Source organism: Pollicipes pollicipes, unplaced genomic scaffold, assembly GCF_011947565.3.
Source record: "Pollicipes pollicipes isolate AB1234 unplaced genomic scaffold, Ppol_2.1 Scaffold_4219;HRSCAF=4965_pilon_pilon_pilon, whole genome shotgun sequence".
NCBI classification, from domain to species: domain Eukaryota; kingdom Metazoa; phylum Arthropoda; class Thecostraca; order Pollicipedomorpha; family Pollicipedidae; genus Pollicipes; species Pollicipes pollicipes.
In genome coordinates this window covers 30,886,851-30,907,900 of record NW_023596448.1, presented here as the reverse complement: position 1 = coordinate 30,907,900, position 21,050 = coordinate 30,886,851, and the positions used below count along the sequence as shown (strand labels likewise).

General features: G+C 56.7%; 1 protein-coding gene across 1 annotated transcript in view; it reads left to right on the top strand.

Moving 5' to 3' along the window:
* Window positions 1–1,880: 1,880 nt before the first annotated feature.
* The window catches only part of LOC119095360 (terminal nucleotidyltransferase 5C), a 28,228-nt gene continuing 9,058 nt past the window's right edge, over window positions 1,881–21,050 (top strand). Inside the window, exons 1-2 of the mRNA XM_037218206.1 lie at window positions 1,881–1,962; window positions 11,602–13,304. Of these exons, the coding sequence (XP_037074101.1) occupies window positions 11,697–12,878 (1,182 nt within the window). The 5' untranslated portion in view covers window positions 1,881–1,962; window positions 11,602–11,696 and the 3' untranslated portion in view covers window positions 12,879–13,304. The remainder of the gene's footprint in view (window positions 1,963–11,601; window positions 13,305–21,050) is intronic.

Below are 21,050 nucleotides of genomic sequence, written 5' to 3'. Positions count from 1 at the left end.
TCAGACAATGTGTTATGCGACCGTCTACCGGGGTGCGCTATATGGAAGGCTGCTTTCCGGCGGCCGACACACCTCTCAGGCCCACGTCTTAGGCATAACCCCTGTGAGGGGAGATACTCCCAATTTTACAAACCGTGATCTTGCTTCCCTCAATTTTGCTCACATAGTTTCTATTTTTACGCTTTCTCATTGAAAAGGTCATTTTCAGATCAAGTTGTCACCTCCAGATCCTAGTCTAACCCCTCCGATGCTGATCCCCACCCCCCGTCGCAAATACGTGGTTACACCCAGATTCTAACGGCGCCCCTTCAGTGGATCACACACCCACACCCACCGCCCGCCCACCCACAACCCACACCCAACCACCCCACGTCTCTCCTCTCTCTCTCCTCTCTCTCTCTCTCTCTCTCTCCTCTTCTCTATCTATCTCTCTTCTCGCTATCTCGCTCTCCTCTCCTTCTCTGATCTCCTCTTCTCCTCTCTCTCTCTCTCTCTCTCTACTCTCTTTCTATTCTCATGCATCATATCATCACTCTTCTATCTCCATCACTCTCTCTTCTCTCTCTGTCTCTGACTTCTGTATCTATCTACTTCTCCCTCTCGATCTCTCTCTCTCTCTCTCTCTCTCTCTCTCTCTCTCTCCTCTCTCCTCTTCTCTCTCTCTATCTATCTCTCCTCTCTCCTCTCTCTCCTCTCCTGACAGGTTTGCAGGTTTTTAACGACAATAGTAGACATTTCACGTCGTTTGGCGTTGCGGTCTCTCACGCCGGTCGCAACGGGAACGACGTGAAACTCTCCGCCGGGAGCCAGAGTTTCCGCCCGCAGAGGCTCTCAGCTCGTGGCTCGGCAGAAGGTCCAGAGTTTTCCGCCCGACAGAGGCTTCAGCCCAGGTTCCGGCAGAAGGTCGGAGAGTTTCCGACAGCAGAGGCTCAAGCAAATTCAGCCCCATGGCCTCAGCAGAAGGTCCAGAGTTTCCGCCCGCAGAGGCTCTCAGCTCGTGGCTCGGCAGAAGGTCCAGAGTTTCCGCCCGCAGAGGCTCTCAGCCCATGGCTCGGCAGAAGGTCCAGAGTTTCCGCCCGCAGAGGCTCTCAGCCCATGGCTCGGCAGAAGGTCCAGAGTTTCCACCCACAGAGGCTCTCAGCCCATGGCCCGGCAGAAGGTCCAGAGTTTCCGCCCGCAGAGGCTCTCAGCCCATGGCTCGGCAGAAGGTCCAGAGTTTCCGTCCGCAGAGGCTCTCAGCCCATGGCCCGGCAGAAGGTCCAGAGTTTCGCCCGCAGAGGCTCTCAGCCCATGGCCCGGCAGAAGGTCCAGAGTTTCCGCCCGCAGAGGCTCTCAGCCCATGGCTCGGCAGAAGGTCCAGAGTTTCTGTCCGCAGAGGCTCTCAGCCCATGGCCCGGCAGTTCACTACGTGGACGCCTGTCCACGTTGAGCCAAACCATCTCGCGCGTCGTATTTAGTGAGAGCTTGGTGCCCAAACTCTCCGCGTAAGATCGGGCTTTGCCTGTCCCCTCCCCCCCTCCCTTACCCCCATATGGCGGGTGCGCCTTACCGCTTCCGTCGGTATCGATCCGCCGTGTGACGTCACATATGCGTCGGTGACGCGCAGTCGGTGGGGGCGGAACTTTCCGGATGCGACTGGTGGCCTTGGGGGCGGGGGGAGGGGCAGGGCGAGCTTTCCGGACCGTCTGGCGGTGGCGGCTGCGGGGTTGGCGGTCGAGCTGGCTGCCCTAAGGCCTCCCTCCAAGTTGGGGCCTCCCCAGCTGCCCGAACCGCTGCCCGCTGCCAGCCAAGAGCCCCGCGGCCCGCTGGCCTTGTCCAGTTGGCTGTGACGTCATGTCTGGCCCGGCCGGCGGCGGCGGCGGCTGTGCGGCGGCAGTCGGCCAGCAGCGGCGGTGGCGTGAGGTGCGCGTCGAAGGCATCCCAGCCCAGCTCTGCACGCCACTCTGTCGACGTGGAACGCTGGTGAGTGTCAGACCCGTCTGACGGTGGCCGACGGCGCGCTTCCGAGAGGGTCGCGGAAAAGTGTTCCGTCTTCTTCGGTCGGACCCGTGCGAATTTGTACACGCTCCACATGCGTGTTATAAAAATGACTAACAGGCCCATTTTTTTCCCGTGTTTTTTTGTAAGGGTTGAGCATTAAAGGCATGGATAATTCCTCCTACGTTTTCCATTTTCCTGTGAGCGAGATTAAAATTGGGATCCCTTTTTTCCAACCTGGGAGTACGTCAATGTCAATGATACTTTGCTTTTCTTACATTCTATATTGCCGCAACGCCAGGATGTAAGTGGGGTAATATATGACTGCACACCAATTGGTTGCTTCCAGAAACCTTTGCATGATATACGTTGAAGCCAACTCTTAGGAGAATGTATGAATCAGCATATTTTGCAGCCTTCCACATATTTATCCAAAAAAATTCGACGGTGGTCGATTTTTTATTTCGTGTCCTGTGAGCGCGATCCGTAATTGAGAAGTAATAAAAAATGCGTTACTGAACGGTTAAAACGTATTTTATTAGTTCACGGAGATCGCTTTTATTCAGTGGAAAAGCCATGTTTTGTGATCTGCTCCTTCATGCATTTAGTCATGCATGTGAAGGATTATTGCAAGTTCCTGTAGTTATTTCATTTTTTGAAAAAGGCCTGGTAAGCGGAATATACAAGAGCATTGTGTCCCACGCGATGTCTGCATGACCCTTCGGTACATGACGACGTGCATTGACCTTGTATTGACCCTGTGACCCGAACGTAACAAAAAATATTGGGCTGAGGAGTCGTCTGATGCGATAATAGTCACAGAGATGTGTGAACGTTTGCTCCCCTAAGCTATGCTGATGGTCTTTTTCTTGTCACTCTGCGTGGGGTGGAGGCATTGCGCTGCTAAAGGATCGGGTCCGCACAGTGTTATTGATATCGGCTGGCCACGCATTGAAATTCACTGTTTTTCACCGCGGCGGTATAGTGCAAAAACCCAGCTGAAAAACGGATACCTCAGGTTTTCACTGCATGCATATTTCACGGCTCATTGAAAGTGGCCTGAATGTGAGGTGAACAATAAACGCATTATCTGAAAACTGAGCTGTCGCTAATTTGAGGCATGCGCGTAATTTTAGAACCGGTCTGTTGACGTTGTTTTAAATCGCATTTTTTGACACTTGTGAAGTGCTCCATTTGTTGGGCTCGGGCGAACTGGTGCTTGCTTGCCTACTCCGCACATGTCTCGCCCAATAATAGTCAAAATACGTGGTGTGTCTTGATATCCTCGTAATAGCATCTGTATTTAAATATAGCATCGGGCTTCAGCAGCACCTACTGCTCATTTCCTGCAAGCCGTTAGGGTACGGCTGCCGCCATGTAATCAGCTCTAACATCCCATTGACCTAAAGCGCAGCGTCCGCTCTTAGGTGCAAGAGCGCCGCTCTTTTGGAATGTCTGATGGATTGTCGGCCGCACATGGCTCAGACCCGTTGGGCGCGGCAGCCATTTCATAAATACTTGAACTTACGGCATGTGCTAGTGGAAGTTTATGCGCAGCGCACCTATATTGTCCTTCAGTGTCTCATAGTTCGCTGCGTTCAGTTATTTACAGTGCCCAGTCGAATGTGATGCGTGCTAGGATGCACGCCACGCTTGGTATGAAGCGATCCTTGCGATGTGGCTGTGGGATTCCTGCCTCCGCTCACACCCCTCACTGCACCCATGGGATACGGCTGCGGGATTCCTGCCTCCGCTCACACCCCTCACTGGACCCTTGCGATGTGGCTGTGGGGTTCCTGCCCCCACTCTCACCCTTCACTGGACCCTTGCGATGTGGCTGTGGGGCTCTTGCTCCCGCTCTCGCCCCTCACTGACCCTTGCGATGTGGCTGTGGGGTTCCTGCCCCCGCTCTCAACCCTCGCTGGACCCTTGCGATGTGGCTGTGGGATTCATGCTCCCGTTCTCACTCCTCACTGGACCTTTGGGATGTGGCTGTGGGGTTCCTGCCCCCGCTCTCAACCCTCACTGGACCCTTGCGATGTGGCTGTGGGGCTCTTGCTCCCGCTTTCGCCCCTCACTGGACCCTTGCGATGTGGCTGTGGGGTTCCTGCCCCCGCTCTCAACCCTCGCTGGACCCTTGCGATGTGGCTGTGGGGCTCTTGCTCCCGCTCTCGCCCCTCACTGGACCCTTGCGATGTGGCTGTGGGGTTCCTGCCCCCGCTCTCAACCCTCGCTGGACCCTTGCGATGTGGCTGTGGGATTCCTGTCCCCGCTCTCACTCTTCGCTGGATCTTGCTATGGCCCAGAGGCCTCGACACTGGCTTCAGCATATGTTTTGTTAAGCGGTATCATCATCGTTCGGTTTGGTCTGTGACTGCTTTTCATCGCAGGTTTTATATAAGAATGGTTCGTTAAGCCAACTGATAAAAGGACAAATGTGACGCCCCTTTAATGGAAGACATTATATGATAGACGTCGCCAATCAAGAAATCATCTGCAGACCAAATTACGACGGTCAGATGCGTGCGATTCCAAAAGAAGGGCGTAAACCAGTGACCGGAATGGTTCAAGCGCAATGACAGACGTTACGGGTGAGGCACGCTATTGTAGATCGCAGGTGATGATGCCCCGGAACTAGGCTAGTAATGAAACGCAATTACAGATAATAGGCCTGGGCCGGTTTTGAAATGAAATGCATGCATCACCAAGTGCCCCACTTTTGGATGATGTGATATGTATATTGCACACTCCGACCTTTTCCAACGAACTCTAATTTGTGAGACACGACGATGTGGCTTAGACGGAAACTTTTAGTACGCCTTTAATGCTAGGTTCATAACGTCTATTAGGTCACCGTCAGAATGCGTAGCGTGGCGTGGATTTACTTGAACTTGTCGAAGAACGTCACTAGGAATGAGGTGGAATCCCACCAAGGGTGTTCAACTTTATCTGTCGTAGGCATAGGCAGATATTTTATTTATCTGTCGTAGGCATTATGGTGAAAAACACGTTCTTAACCCCAATAAATTTAATGGAATACCCGGCACATTTCACTTTTTCTTCGCCTACAGGGCGATACGGCTTGGACTATTGCCACGACCGAAGACACCTCGGCCCCCGTAGGCCCTATATTAAAGCCAAAACAACAGCAGTGCATGAAAAAGTAAAATATGACGCACGAATCGAGAGGAAAGACTACAGCTTTCTGCGCATTACCTCCAAAACGGTTTTATGTGTGACTGATACCTCTAGGGCCGAATAAAGAACACTAGAAATGCTTTGACAATTCACAACACTTCCCGTGCATTCAACTGCATTTCGTTAAACAAACCACAAATGCGTTGTATGTGCCATCAATGGCACCGTGTCGTTTATAAAACTGACGTATGCATTACTACGCGGGTGGCTGTTCTCTTACAAACGTTTGTGATTCACGGAACTGTAGTAATGGAAGTACAGTAAGATCGATAGCGTTTATGACGCCAGAAATGCATTTTTCTGTAGAATGCTGTTGGCTACGAACTCTACGGAATTTTTCTCGCGGATGCCCGTCACATGTATGATGCTATCAACGTTGCATGTTGAACATTCTGCCTCGGCCATGCACGTACCTGGATGTCACGAATGGGAGAGAAATCCATGGAATTTCCGTGACACGGAATTGAAATCCAGAGATTAAGATTTGGGCATCCGTGGTTGGGATCCTCGTGCATGTCTGCCCGCGGGCGCACGCCAAGCCACAAGGATTTTCTTAGCGTATCGTCTTATTTCATGTCGTATGGAAACTCACCGTATCATGGACCGGTTTTAGCCCCAAGAAACGGGTTCAAGGATTCAGTTCGCATGGCCCCTCCACACGAGCCTCGCCTGACCCCTCCACACAAGCCTCGCATGACCCCTCCACACAAGCCTCGCATGACCCCTCCACACAAGCCTCGCATGACCCCTCCACACAAGCCTCGCATGACCCCTCCACACAAGCCTCGCCTGACCCCTCCACACGAGACTCGCATGACCCCTCCACACAAGCCTCGCATGACCCCTCCACACAAGCCTCGCATGACCCCTCCACACGAGCCGCGCATGATCCCTCCACACAAGCCTTGCCTGACCCCTCCACACAAGCCGACGGCACACAGTTTTTGTCGTATCACTAGCCGTTCGCTGCTGTCAGCAGCGGAGCCTTGTAGTTGTACGGGCACCTCATGCGCAGCGCAGCGCATATGCGCAGTCCCGAAGTCCGCAAGGTTTCACACTCATTCATTCCTACGTGCTCATCAATGGAGTCCGCCCGTCCAGTCCAGCCCCAGCCTAACCCAACAGCTGTGGACGCGGCGCTGAGCAGCATGTGTGGGCTTCCATCCGGCATCCGTCCGGTCACCGAATGGTACCCGGATGTCGCCCGGATGTCACCCGGATGACACCCGGATGACACCCGGATGACGCCCGAACGTCACCCGAATGGCCCAGCAACAGAGGACTGCATCCGAATGTGCTTCTGTGCTGCTGGTCGGGCGTGCGGAAGTTAAACCACGCTCGCCGGGGCTGGCGACCAGGGCCAATCACGCGTGTCATCCTCAGTCAGCAGCGGGTAGACCCGCGAGATCGAGCGCCGCGCTCAATGCCGCGTAATGCGCCGCGCAACAGGCCAGCAACCGAGCCCGGCCGGCTTGAATGAGGCGGCAGCAGAGTACGCCTGATGGCAATCAGCGCTCGCAGGGCCCTTGGCAACCAGCAGGATCTAGCCGTCGAATAACTGTCGCGTGTAGCGGTACGCCTCGCCGGAAAGGCCGTCCCAGAAGAGCTCGTGGTCACGACAGGCCTCCTGAGAGACGCCCTTCCCGGCAGCGGAACGCCGGGAGTGGCGTTGCGGCAAACCTGCTGTGGGAGACGCCTTTCCGGCTGCGGGCGGCGGTCGGTCGCGCCGAGCCTCCGACCGGACGACCGAGCGGGCGCTAGGACGATCTCCGGGTGATAGCCGGCAGCGGAGACGCGCGGCGGGATTCCCAAGGCGGAGGATGCCGACACGCTCCTGTTGATGGCATGGCAACCGCGTCTGGCGCCACGCGACTCTGACATCACGCGGCTCACGACCGGGATGGATGGTCCGCGCTGAAACGGCAGGCTGCTGTGCCGGCCGCGGCGCGGGCGATGGGGCCCGGACCCGTCAAACGGCGGCAGCTCCCCTCCCTCCCTACCCAGCTGAAGCCCGGCCCCACGGCGGTGGCAGACGATCCCTTAGCGTCGACGCCGTGGCGTGACGCGTGTGGCAACGCGGCCGAAACAACAGGCGCCGACTGCACCAGCCCGCGGTAAAACACAGACGTCTCGGCCATGTCGTTAAAGCGGCACACGGGCGGACGTTTCGAGGGAAAGCTGTTAGCATGATCAGCCGGCTGGTGGCCAGCTGTGGGCGACGGCGAAAGTGAAAATAGCCTCGGAATGCATTAGGTGCATCCCTGCAGATGCGGCGTTTGCATCCGGTTAGGAGCTGCTGGCGGCGGCGGATCATAGCTGGCGGCGATAGCCAACATAGCCTGGGGCGACACGTGGCCCAGAGCCAGAGGCGCGCGGTCGGGCGCCGGATTCGGAGGTCGCGGCGTCGCGTCGCCTGGAAACCGGAGACTGAGCCCCGGCGGCGAAAGTGCCCGGCGCGACTCTGGCTTTCCCCGCGCGCGTGTTGATACGGGGCATCAGCTGGCTGTCGTAGACGCATCCGCAGCCGAAGCAGATGCAGCACTCGGGCTCTCTCTCTCTCTCCCCTCCTCTCTCCCTCCCTCTCTCTCTCTCTTCTCTCTCTCTCTCTCCCTCTCTCCCTCCTTTCTCTCTCTCTCTCTCTCTCTCTCTCTCTCTCTTCTCTCTCTCTCTCTCTCTCTCTCTCTCTCTCTCTCTCTCTCTCTCTCTCTCCCTCTCTTTCGTTCGCTCGCTTCCTCCCTCCCTCCATCCCTCTCTCTCTCCCTCTCTCTCTTTTTCTCCCTCCCTCTCTTTCTCCCTCTCCCTCTCTTCCCTCCCTCCCAATCACCCTCTCCCTCGTGACACGTGTAACGCATGGGAGCAAGATGGATCCAGCCCTAGCGCTGCTTGTGCCGTGCCGGATCATCTCATGCACCGGTCTCACTTCTCGAAGCTCTACACGAATGAGGAGACACAGCTGCAGCTGGCAAACACGACATCGAAGCGCTGTGCACGACAGCCTCTGCTCTCGTCACGGAGAGAGAGAAAGTGTGCTCTGAGCTTCTAACGCACGCCAGCCAGGCTACCATATATGGCCCCATGCCACAAGCTGTGTTCGCGTCATTGGGCGCGGGTCATTGGAAAACGTTCCACGAATGGATCTCTTGGCGTCTAGGCTTACGGTCAAGAGCTTACCCGAACGGGCCCAACAATTTTGGGGACTGTTAGTGACATAACGAAAGTGACCTGGTGACCAGGCTGAAATGCTGTACGTTTCGTTAGTCGCAGTTGTTTGTGTTTTGGTTGTTCAGAATTGATCGTGCCGCTTAGGCGAAGGGTCAAAGAGCATCATTTTCGCCTCATACAACCGATTCCGGTTTCGATTTCAAAGTCATGTCAGGCGATGTCATGTCATGTTATGTCATGCCAAACATCCAGGAGTGCAACAACACTAAAGGTTCTGGTGATGACGCAGACAACTGCAACACCAACCGTCTGGAGTCTCGGACCACGGTCTGAAGAGCTCGTACACACGTTGTGGGCATGGGAACGTCACGCCGTTGACTCAGCACAGGTTTTGACGTAAGGCTTACTGAAAACAGGTTTGACCAGAGGTAATCCACGCATTCCTGTTTTTCACAAAGTATGAACGAATTAGGCTAGAAACCGTTCGTATCGCGGTAATGTTGCAAAAATACGGTATAAAATACGGCACAATAACGCAACACATTGCTGTGCTGTACAATCCAGCAGTTAACTGTACTGTAATAATCATTGCAGCAATATATCATCGTAACTGTAGCAATGCAATTACTGTTTGCTCTGCAGGCCTGTGCATAGACTGAGGGGCTCATTCAGGATCCTAGTCGCAGGTAATGGCGGCCAGCGCTGTCAGCACACGGCCTGGTCAACACGACCTGGTCAGTGCGCTCACTGGCGCGTTTCATTCCCCGAACTGTCTCCAACACATGGTCCGCGCTGGTGGGCAGCTTCTGAGCCGCCGAGGTGATTTGTGCTGCCAGTAAGGAGTTGCGGCGCACCTGCGTTCGTTCCCTCCACCGTGACGTTTTTTTTTAGAGGCGCTCGGTGGGTTGGATCGTGGTGTCCATCACCTCCTGCCTCGACGCGTGCACAAACTTGACGTGGTTGACGAGCTCGTGCGATGGATAAACGTGTCCTCCGTCGTCAGCAAAAGCCTGTCTGGGATGTATGAGACTTTTGAATCGCGGTGTGCGTGGCTGGCTCTCCGATAACGTCGCAAGGGCCTTGGCAAAGAATGTATGACACTGCGCCCTCGCCACGGCTTGTGACAAAGGGTTGCTATTCGCAGGCCATTCCGAGAAGTCTAACAGCTGACGCATTGATCAAGCTGGACTTATGACACATCGATATCGGTCGACGCTAGAAGACAGCCAACGCTTTGTCTTGTTGATCTCTTCCGGGAAACAAAATATCTTTTGTCATTTCTGAATTAAAGAAGTACCATTGTAAGATCCTCATCTAAGCCAGAAATGCGGAGTGTTATTTCGTCTCTTCCACTTGTGGATGCTTCTTGAATCGATCCTTCGCAATCACAACCGCTGTACGATCACGCGAAGTCCCTGCGGCGCAGTATCCCCGCTCGCTTACACCACTGCCCCCACTCCCCTCCCTCTCCCGGCGTCATATCGCGTGCAGGGGGCGGCGCCGACAGCGGATAATTGAGGGACGGGAACGGATAGAATGTGCTTGACGTGCACTGTTTCCACGCAACACAAAAGCCACAGCGCTCTAAATCCAGCTCCACCCACGACGAGGCACGTTCGTCCGGCGCCGTCGCGGCTGATCACGTGACCTGCGGCGGCGGGTCGGCGCGGTGCGCACCTGGCCGGCGCCCGGCCCGGCCGCGGCGCCCCCGGCGCCCGGCTGACCCACATCGCCCAGGTCCGTCCGCGTCTCCCGGCGGAATGTGGGCTGCCCGGCGCCGCGCCCGGCTCGCTCTCGACCACGCGTCGGCCGGGGTAACTGCGTGGTCGCAGCCACCCGCCGCCGCCGCCGTTGCCGGCTCGCGTGGCTGCCGCGCAGTTCAGTGTTAGGGCTCTCGTTCTTCGTCTACGGTCTCGTTCGGTCGTTGCGCGCTGTCTCCGCCAGTGACTCAGCAAAAAGGGAGCTACAGGATACATTGGCGCTCCCAGCTCGGGGCCTCAGCCAACGCGCTTGCTGAGGCATTGCCTAGGCCTCAGGCTTTCAAACTTGTACTAGATCCAGTCTGCCGTGAGCTTGTAATGTACTGGTGTTTGTTTTGATACGTTTGGCACAGTTGTGTCATCTTCGTACGGGAGAAAGTTATACCTTTCGATGTTATTTCGGCCTGCTTGTAAACACGCAAAGCAAAGTAAAAACTAAATTCTAAACTTGCTCTCGCATATCACTCTGTGAGCACCAGATACCGCATTCTCATCAGCACCACCTTGTGTCGTCTTCTGTAACTGTATTGCCAGCGGCCATCACTGGAGGCCTCTACCGGCGCCGCGAGCTCCACGCGGTGAAACCGGTGCGGCCGCCGATTTAGGCGCAGTATCTCCCGACCTCATCTGGGACCGGCTGTGCGTCGGTTTAGCCGACGTGACGTCACCTCGCTCTCAGCGGGAGAGAGAGGGAGCGAGAGAGGGAGAGAGAGGGGGAGGAAAAGAGAGAGAGAAAGAGAGAGAGAGAGAGAGAGAGAGAGAGAGAGAGAGAGAGAGAGAGAGAGAGAGAGAGAGAGAGAGAGAGAGAGAGAGAGGCGGGGAGACTGGCCGACCGGCGCGTGCGTCGCAGGTACGCGCCTCTGCCCCGCCGCAGCCTGATTTCGCTGGCTACTCGTGGGCCTTTGGCGGATGCGCTGGGTGGTCCAGCGCGGCACGCTGCGTTACCTCCCAGCCTGCGCCGTCCGGAGCGGTGCTGACAGGCCGTGGGTCGTTCAGCGGTGACTCCCCGCGTCCTCTTGTGGTGCCCATTCAGGCGGGCGCGCCACGTGCGTGTACAGTGACGAGATCGTCACTAGGGGACTGAGAAGGCAATGCAATCGTAGCAGTATGACCTGTTTTTGCCGTATTGCGCAACTCTACTATGGCTTTCTCCGAGTTGGTAAAAATATTTTGTTTTAAAGTGAGATGTGAGGGAAATTTTTTTCGGCCTTCATTGTGTACATCAGCAGCTGAGAAACGGTTCCACAGTTCCGCAATACGAATGTTTTTGCATACACCTGGTCCAGACAGCGCACAACCGTAGTGCACAGCGTAGCTACAGTGAGCTATTACAGCTCGCAGTGAGTCTAAGGAGTCGCGTAATATCCGTGCTGCACGAACGCTGCCCATGAGCTTTGTTTTCTGCGTCGTCTCTGAGGCACCGGCTGGGGGCTATCAGCCTGACGGCACATGTGTGGCTCGTGGTGTTCGACCGGGTCACTTACAACACTGCCGTGCGTTTCAGCGCGGCCGCTGCTCCGCACACCTGAGACTGCGCCCGTGCCGCCGCTCCTGCCAACGCTGAAGTTCCACCCGGAGGCCCTGCCGCCGCTGCCGGACATGATGGAGAACCATCCGCCGGTGGGTGATGATGCCGACGGCGGCCAGCACACGGCCACGCTAACGTATGAGCAGGTGCGCCGGCTGCACGGCGTACTGGACGAGGTGCTGCCCATCCACGGTCGCGGCAACTTCCCCACGCTGGAGGTGAAGCTGAAGGACCTGGTGCGCGTGGTGCAGGCGCGCCTGGAGGCCGACGGCGTGGTCGTCAGGAGCGTGCGACTGAACGGTGGAGCTGCGAGCCACGTGCTGGCCTCTGATGACGGCCAGGCGTACAACGACCTGGATCTCATCTTCCTGGTGGACCTGCAGACGCAGAAGGACTTTGAGCGGGTGAAGACGGCCGTGCTGCAGTCGCTGCTGGACTTCCTGCCGCAGGGCGTGACCAAGACGCGCATCAGCTCGTGCAGCATGAAGGAGGGCTACGTGCACAAGATGGTGAAGGTGAATGACGGAGATCGGTGGTCGCTCATCTCGCTGTCTAACAACGGCGGCCGCAATGTGGAGCTCAAGTTCGTCGACACGATGAAGCGCAAGTTCGAGTTCTCGGTGGACTCCTTCCAAATCCTGCTTGACTCCATTATGCGCTTCTACCAGTGCGCCGAGCAGAGGATGCTCTCGGAGAACTTTTACCCGACGGTGGCGGGCGTCAGCGTGTACGGCGACTTCCAGGAGGCGCTGTACCACCTGCAGAAGAAGCTGATCGCCACGCGTCGGCCGGAGGAAATCCGCGGCGGCGGCCTGCTGAAGTACTGCAACCTCCTGGTCAAGGACTTCCGGCCGTGCCAGCCGGAGAGCATCAAGACGCTGGAGCGCTACATGTGCTCGCGCTTCTTCATCGACTTCCCTGACGTCATGCAGCAGCGCAACAAGCTGGAGACGTACCTGACCAACCACTTCGTCGGCACGGACGAGCACCTGAAGTACGCCTACCTGATGGTGCTGCACAAGGTGGTGGCCGACTCGACGGTCTGTCTGATGAGCCACGAGCGACGGCAGACGCTGAGCCTGATCGAGGAGCTCGCCTTCCAGGTGTACCTGCAGCAGCAGCAGCAGCAGCAGGTGATGATGATCCAGAAGCACTTCGACACCCAGCTCCCGGGCAGCGCGGCCGTGATTCTCGCGCCGTACTATCCGGCTCAGCCGTGCCCATGCACCTGCAGCTGGCTCAACTGCGCCTAGCGGGCGCCGCCGCCGCTGCCGCCCGCCGCCGCTCCAGTGATATTCGGGCGCCGCGGGCGGCCCGGGCGGCGGTGGGTCCCCTCCTGTCCCTCTGCCGCGTGCTCTCTCCCTCCTGACGCCGTCTTTCCCGTCCTTCCCGGTGGAGTGCCATCCCCTCATGCTGCCAGGCTGGAGCTTCGCGTGAACCGGCGACGAACGCTGGGCGGTCAGCGAGCTGCTGCTGTCGATTGATGCTGGAATACCAGAAGGTGTGACGCCGGAGTACCAGCGCCGTGTGAGGCCGTAGTATCAGCGCCGTGTGACGCCGGAGTACCAGCGCCATGCGACGCCGGAGTACCAGCGCCATGTGACGCCGGAGTACCAGCGCCGTGTGACGTCATCGTGACGTCACGATCTCCACGCCCGGCAGGCCGCTGCTCCGAACAGGTGAGTCGCATTTCCCGGCTCCTTTCTCGCCTCCCGCTGTGACAAACCCGACTCCAGTGCCGAGCAAGGAAGAGAGCAAGAGCCAAAACGCAGAGCGAAGGAGTCGAGGAGGGGAAGCAGGAGAGAAGGATATGGAGATGGAGGGAGGATTGATAAGAGAGGGTATACAAGCGCAACGGAGGGTGGGAAAACGACATGGAGAGAGCCGGAGGACGGGACAGAGGGAGTGGGAAAAGGAGATGTGAGAGAACTGGACAGTGATGAGCGACGGGGAAGAGAACGGAGCGAGAGAGAGCAGCGTAGGCCACTGCGCGTGGCCGATCAATTATGCCGGTGCCCGGCTGGGTCTTGTTTTGCTGCCGCACGCGCGGCGGGAATCCCAGGGCGTCTGGGTTCGTGGAAGGGCCTAGCTGCTGGACTAGAAATAATGGGTCGGGTTCGTAGAAGGGCCTAGCTGCTGGACTAGAAACGATGGTTGGTGCGCGGCCGTTGTACGAGCGCGGCGGAGATGCGACCCGATTGACGGGTTCAGAGGCTGGCTGACACCACGGGCCATTCATGGGCGGATCTGAGTCTGGCTGACATCACTGGCTACATCACTGGCTGATTCTGGAGCTGATGGTCATCACGGGCCCCGTGGCAGCCGGGAGACGGGGGAGGGGGAGGGGGCAACGACAGCTGGTGGACGAAGACTGGGCAGAGAACCGTCTATTAGTCACGCCTGCGGACGGACCACAGGGGATGATCCCCTGTCTGCGGTGTCGGTAGCTGTTCTTGGCCGTAGTAGATCCCCGTTCGGACATGCATCCACTACCGGGAACCGCACTCTCCCTGATAGAGCCATTCATCAACGACGATACCAGGAACGAAAGCACCGTCGAAAAGGCGTTCACTAACTGGGTGAAATCGTTCAGTTAAACATAGAGTACCGGAGACTAGGCTGGGGTTTTCTGTAATTGAGTTTGATGGAAAGCATTTGGCCGGTCTCGCCTTTTTTAAGGTCCCCTGGTGTCGTGCTGGGCGCAGCATCCAACTAAGAAATTCTTAAGAGGCATGCCTAGTATTTATACAATTATACTTTTACCAGTCGACTATGCGGGAAACCTCTTTTTGGCGCCTGACTGACGTTCAAGGCTGTCTGCCGTGCTCAAGGTGACAGAGGCCTCGAGAGGAGGGTGCTGTCGCCTGCCACCCACTCAGTCAGATAATCGGTCTGCGCATGCGTGGGCAGAAACGGGGTCAGTGGGTCAGCTGTGGACGGCCAGCACAGGACACGCTGCGTGCGCAGATATCTGGGCTTCCCCGACACCTTTAACGGCGGAAGACTTCTTGGAGTTTTGTTCTATAGCGTTAGCATTTTTAGATCATTTTAGCCTCAGCTTGGGTCGTGGACCGTTACGTGGACTTCCAGTAGGGTAGGTGCGGTGTCCCGATGTTCCATACTTCGACCACCCGGAGACTAGACCATGCTTTCGTGTCGCCATCTGTGGTGCAGACTGGCGTGGACTTAGCCGCTCCTCGTGGATTCGCAGGGGCGTCAATGGGGCATCGCCGCCAGTCGTGGACTGGATGGCCTGCCAGCTGGCGATGAAGGATTTGGCTCAGCGCCAACTTCAGGTTCTGCGGTGCTTTATGTCGATAAAGCGCTTGGGGACGGGACGCGATAAAAGGATTAACTCTTGTGCCGTATAGGGACGGTCAAGGGCAGGTCCAAGGACGCGGAGGGTGGGGGTGGGGGTGGGGGAGGGGGGGGGGGGGGGTGGAGGGTGGAGGGTGAAGGGTGGAGGGTGAAGGGTGTTGAGGGACGGCCTTCTTGTGAGAACCGTCCCCCAAAAGCCGTTTTACCCTGGATGACAGCTCAGGAGGCGGTCGTTCAACGCATGAATTTCAAACCAAATGCGTCTCGTAAAATGAGGTTAAGCTGGATTTATGTCGGACACCGATTCAAAATCCGTCGTGGCTAATAATCTGCAAGAAACATTTAACGTTTTTCCAGGCGAGGTGTTAAATGTCTTAGCATATATATATATATATATATATATATATATATATATATATATATATATATATATATATATATGGCTTAGGACTCACGAGCTCCCAGTGACAGGCGCAGGATTTGCGCATGGTTGGGAACGTGCGAACCTCACTAATGCCGTGGAGCCCGTTTTCCTCTATGGGGAGGCGAGTTGCAAAAAGTGGCCTCGGTTGGTACAACGGCTACTGGAAGGAATGTCAGCCCGGTGAAAATGATTAAGAATTAGTTCGTCACGTCACACGGGCCAATGAGACTGAGAGGTGGCGGCTTTGATGGGCCAGAGGAGGGGGTCAGGACCCTCCAGGACGGCGCTCAGCCGATGTTGCATGGCATGCATTACATCCATTGCAAGTTGTACAGTTGTGCATTTTCAAAGGCATGGAGCATCTTCATATCATTTTTCGTATTCGCTGCAAGGAGATTGCGTGCACACTTTTCGTTTATTGCAGTCTTTTCTGCGGGGCTGCAATTCGGGTAATCCGAATGGCAAATAAGGCATCGCACAACACCGGTTCGGCATGGAGAATCCAGCATATACCTTGCAGAATTTCGGTGTGGGCACGCAGAAAGAATAGCTGCCCAGTCACGCATTAATGCAGCGAACAGCCGCATAGCGATGTCCTTTGGGAATGGCTGGGCTTACGTCGTCATCGCCTAATCAGATATTTACGTCGGAGAGTGGCGAAACCACCATGGAACGAATGCCGGAAGCCAGGTTAAGTTCGCACCGACAGGAAGAGCTCACACTGCCAACATAGAATACAAGCTCTTCGGGCATGTGCTAACATAGAATATAAGGCTCTTCATGCGTGTGCCAACATAGAATATAAGCCCTTCAGGCATGTGCCAACATATAATATAAGCTCTTCAGGCATGTGCCAACATAGAATATAAGCTCTTTATGTATGTGGTTCATGTGTTTAGTTAATAGTGGTGCTTTGTTTATCAGCGTAGTCCGTTTGGAAGCTACCACAGTCTGAAATTATTTTTAAAACGATATAAACGCGACACACACAAACATAGGGGATCCGTTTGCTCCTCTGTGCGAAATGTCCACAAATGGGTGCGTGAAACACTGAATGACAGCGCTGGCGGGCATCAATGAGATCCGTCAGAAAATGGTCGTGGAGCTATGGCCAGATATATTTTGTGGGAGGTTTTAAGTCGTCGTCACAGAAGATGTTTGTCATTCGCGATCTTAGGGCTGCATTTTTTGGAACTGCCGTTTCATTTTCAGTTTATTGAAACCCTGTATTTCTTTCTGATCCTCGTCAGTTATATGACATTACAATATTTACGCTCAAAGAACACACATTGAAATACGACGGTGAAAGGAGGCCCTCTAAAACACACTACATAACCAATAAAGCTGCTGACACAGTAAAAGTCGCGCCGGTTTTAGAAGCCGAACAGATGCCGCGTCTGTTGATTCGGCGGACAACAGGTGCTCACAGCACGGTAACCAAAGACACGCTCTGTCGCCTCAGTGTCCGCTCCGGGCGCGATCCGGGCGCGAAACCTATCTTCTAATCTATCTCTACACACATCTCTAAAAAAGCTACCTCTGAACTATTAAAAAATCTGGCGCGTCCAGCTTACCCTGGCAGACCCAGCGCCAGATAAGACGTTCTTCTTCACTTAGCTATTAGTTAGCTGTATAGCATGATAATGCGCAGTCGCACTGCCGGAGCCTGGATATCGCCTGATTCTGGTCAACAGAACCTGTGCTGAATAATCGCTGTGCTCTTGCAAAGGTGGGTGTCTGCTACGTTGGAGTTGTCCACTGTAGAACAGGTCTTGTTCCAAGTGCGGGACTGGACCGGGTTACTTGCAGGTCTCAGACCCGGTGACTTGCAGGACCCGCGGTGGCGGTCGTAACGGTATCATGGATCACGTTTGTGCACAGCAGGTGTGTAAGGCTATCAGCGGCCAAGTCACGTGTCATGAGCTGCTGGAAGGGAAGTTCGCGTTCCGAAACAAGGTTCATGTAGCGAGGTGAAGTCGATTCACAAGAATTCCTGCTAGGACAATTATACCAGAGGGTGGCTTTTTTGTAGAACCGGTTTTTAACCCGTTGATGTTACCATCGTGTTCGTCCGTGACCTCTGTGGCTGGGGAGATGAGCCACTGGCCTTATGCGGCGATAGCCTATTCCTTTTAACAACGCCAGCCAAGGACATCTTTTATTCCTATTCACTCATATTTGCTGTGCCAATTCTTCCCAGCGTTGCGTCTTAGGCCGATTTTGCTATCACGTCACGTTGGAAGCCAAGGCCGCCCATTCTTTATCCAGCCGCCAGCCGTGAAAAGCAGCCGGGATTTTACATATCTTAGCTCTACGTAAAAGCATACGCCGTCATCCGCTACAGAAGCTGCGGCTCCTTTTGGCGGCGATGAAATTACGGAATGCCTTTTTGGCTCTTACCTTTTGTCATTCGAATTGGCAATTATAAGTTTTAAGTCATGTGTAAAGCAACAATAGCAGTTTATGATTACGCACGGCCAAGGGTGAACGTCCCTTACTGCGTTTAACTGTTTTTTGGCTATCTTTAGAGGCAAATCCCGACTTTTAATTGACTTGCGTTCAAGCTCTCGTCGAAATAAAGCAAAGTGAGCTCGTCCGCAGGTCACCGAGTTACGCTATGATGTTAGAGCAGTCATGGATCGCCGACCTCAGCCAAGGAACAGAGGTCCGGCTAGACGTCCAATATTTCGATGCAAATAACAAAGCAAACAAAATAACAAAAAAGTAACAAGTAACAAACAAGTGAATTAGTAACAGGTAAATAAATAGCAAGTGACAAAACAAAATGAAGGGTTTTGAGGGATGCGTCACCGACTTGGCGCATACTGTATGCGTAAAAAATGCATAAACTTTACGCATTCGGGGGCGATTCAATCGCCACCGAAAGACGTGGACGGATTGGTTGTTACATTTCGCGAGATGATTGCAGTTATATATACACAGCCATCGCATATAGCGCTGGGTCTCGTTCTTGGGTATTCTACAATTAAGTGTATCACCCTCATTTCTTCATTATATTTAATAGAAATAGCATCTGCCACTCAGCTTGGCTGAAAATTGTCCGAATACAACCCTGAGTTTGAAACTTTGGTTCATTTCATATCCACGTTCCACCAGGTCAAAGGTTTCTCTGCGCGTCGAATGTGTCAAACCACGTCAACCAATTCCCCCGTTCCACGTCGAGGGTGCCATAGAGACAACTAAAAATCATCAAAATATCCCCCTAGCGCCTTGTAAAGTGATATTGGAGCATTTTGATCTTCTTTGTTGAAGACGTGTGACGCGTCTTCAGCTGTTGTTCGAGGAGGCCACGAGAGTAGCTCCCCTGGGCTGCCTGCCACGCCCGCGCCACGCCCCAGACTGCGTCCGTGCCCGCCACGCACGCACCACGCCCCAGGCCGCGTCCGTACCTGCCACACACGCGCCACGCCCCAGGCCGCGTCCGTACCTGCCACACACGCACCACGCCCCAGGCCGCGTCCGTACCCGCGACACACGCACCACGCCCCAGGCCGCGTCCGTACCTGCCACACACGCACCACGCCCCAGGCCGCGTCCGTACCTGCCACACACGCGCCACGCCCCAGGCCGCGTCCGTACCTGCCACACACGCGCCACGCCCCAGGCCGCGTCCGTACCTGCCACACACGCACCACGCCCCAGGCCGCGTCCGTACCTGCCACACACGCACTACACCCCAGACTGCGTCCGTACCCGCGACACACGCGCCACGCCCCAGACTGCGTCCGTACCTGCCACACACGCACCACGCCCCAGGCCGCGTCCGTACCTGCCACACACGCACCACGCCCCAGGCCGCGTCCGTACCTGCCACACACGCACCCACGCCCCAGGCCGCGTCCGTCCGCCACCTGCCCAACCCGCAACCACGCCCCAGACTGCGTCCGTACCCGCCACACACGCGCCACGCCCCAGGCGCTCGTCCCGCCACACCCGCCGCGCCCAGACTGCGTCCGTGCCCGCCACGCACGCGCCACACCCCAGACTGCGTCCGTGCCCGCCACACCCGTGCCGCGACCCAGACTGCGTCCGTGCCCGCCACGCACGCGCCCCGCCCCAGACTGCGTCCGTACCCGCCACACCGTGCCGCGCCAGACTGCGTCCATGCCCGCCACACACGCGCCCCGCCCCAGACTGCGTCCGTACCCGCCACACCGTGCCGCGCGCAGACTGCGTCCATGCCCGCCACACCCGTGCCACGCCACAGACTGCGTCCGCCACGCCCCAGACTGCGTCCATGCCCGCCACACCCGTGCCGCGCCCAGACTGCGTCCGTGCCCGCCACACACGCACCACGCCTAGACTGCGTCCGTACCTGCCACACCCGTGCCGCGCCCAGACTTCGTCCATGCCCGCCACACCCGTGCCGCGCCCAGACTGCGTCCGTGCCCGCCACGCACGCGCCACGCCCCAGACTGCGTCCGTGCCCGCCACACCCGTGCCGCGCCCCAGACCGCGTCCGTACCTGCCACACCCGTGCCGCGCCCCTGACTGCGTCCGTGCCCCCTCAGCGAGCCCTGCGGTAACGTAGTCCTCGGCGCTGCCGCTGCTCTCGGCACGCCGTGCTCTAGAACGTCAGAGTCGGACGCCGGTTTGTCGGACAGCAGAAGTAGGCTCCGTCAGGCTGTCGAGTGGTGTCGGTGAGTCCGTTCAAGCCTGTCTCAAGCGGATGGTATCTCTGCCGTCGGGTTTGCGGGCGGGCGAGTCTGGCTACAGGTCGCCCAGTCGGTCGGCTTTCCAGCTCGATCGGTCTGGCAGTCTATGTGGCCGTCCCATCCGTCCGCCCGCCCCCGGGCCGTCTCGCCAGCGGTCTCCCTTCTCGCATCCATCGTAACAGGCCTCCCATCCTTCCCTGCCCCTTCCCCCGCCGGCGCAGGTCAAAGGTCAGACGTCGCGCGCCGGAGGCGGCCTCCGTCGCGTCCCGTCGCGCTCCGGCCAGTGAAACCGGGCTCGGGTCACGTGACTGGCTGCCGCGGCGGTCACTTTCTCGGCCGCCGCGGCGCGCCGCGCGGCGTGCGCGCGCGCCCGAGGCGATTCCGGCCGGTCAGTTTCATATTCCGACTGTGCGGGCGGCCACGCGCTGCGTGCGTGGCAACACAAGCACGTGGCGCGCTCCCGCGCTCACCGAGCACCACGTGGAACTGTGGGCCGCGGGCCGCCGGCGTGAAGGTTTTGCGGAGATCGAGGAGGGTGTGAGGCAGGCGATGCGCCCAGAAGCCGTCCAGGAGATTATGGCACCAGTGGCGTAACCAAGCGCAGGGCTACCGAATCAAATCCCCCGTTCTCGGAACCACGAGATTTACACCAGATAATGGACGATTTCACAGGAAGTTTGTCCGAATTTGCATGGTTTCTGAGACAAACTAACATTTGCCCACCCTTCCCGAGGACAATTCTAGCCTCGTGCCTGTCTCGTGCAAGGACTTGAGTGAAGTCGGCAGCGAGAGAAGGCGCGCGGTGTCCCCCTCACGCCCATTGCATACCAACGAACCACGTCCAGTTGACTTCTGAGCAGGGGCGTCGTTGGCCGCTGACCGACGGTGGAGGGATGGGCGAAGAGCTTGCACGACCGTGGAGTCCGCTAGGTTAAGTGCGGCGTGGCCATGCGGTTTATGGCGGCGAGGGTGAGGCACGAGCGGCAGCACAGCTGGGGGACCCGGAA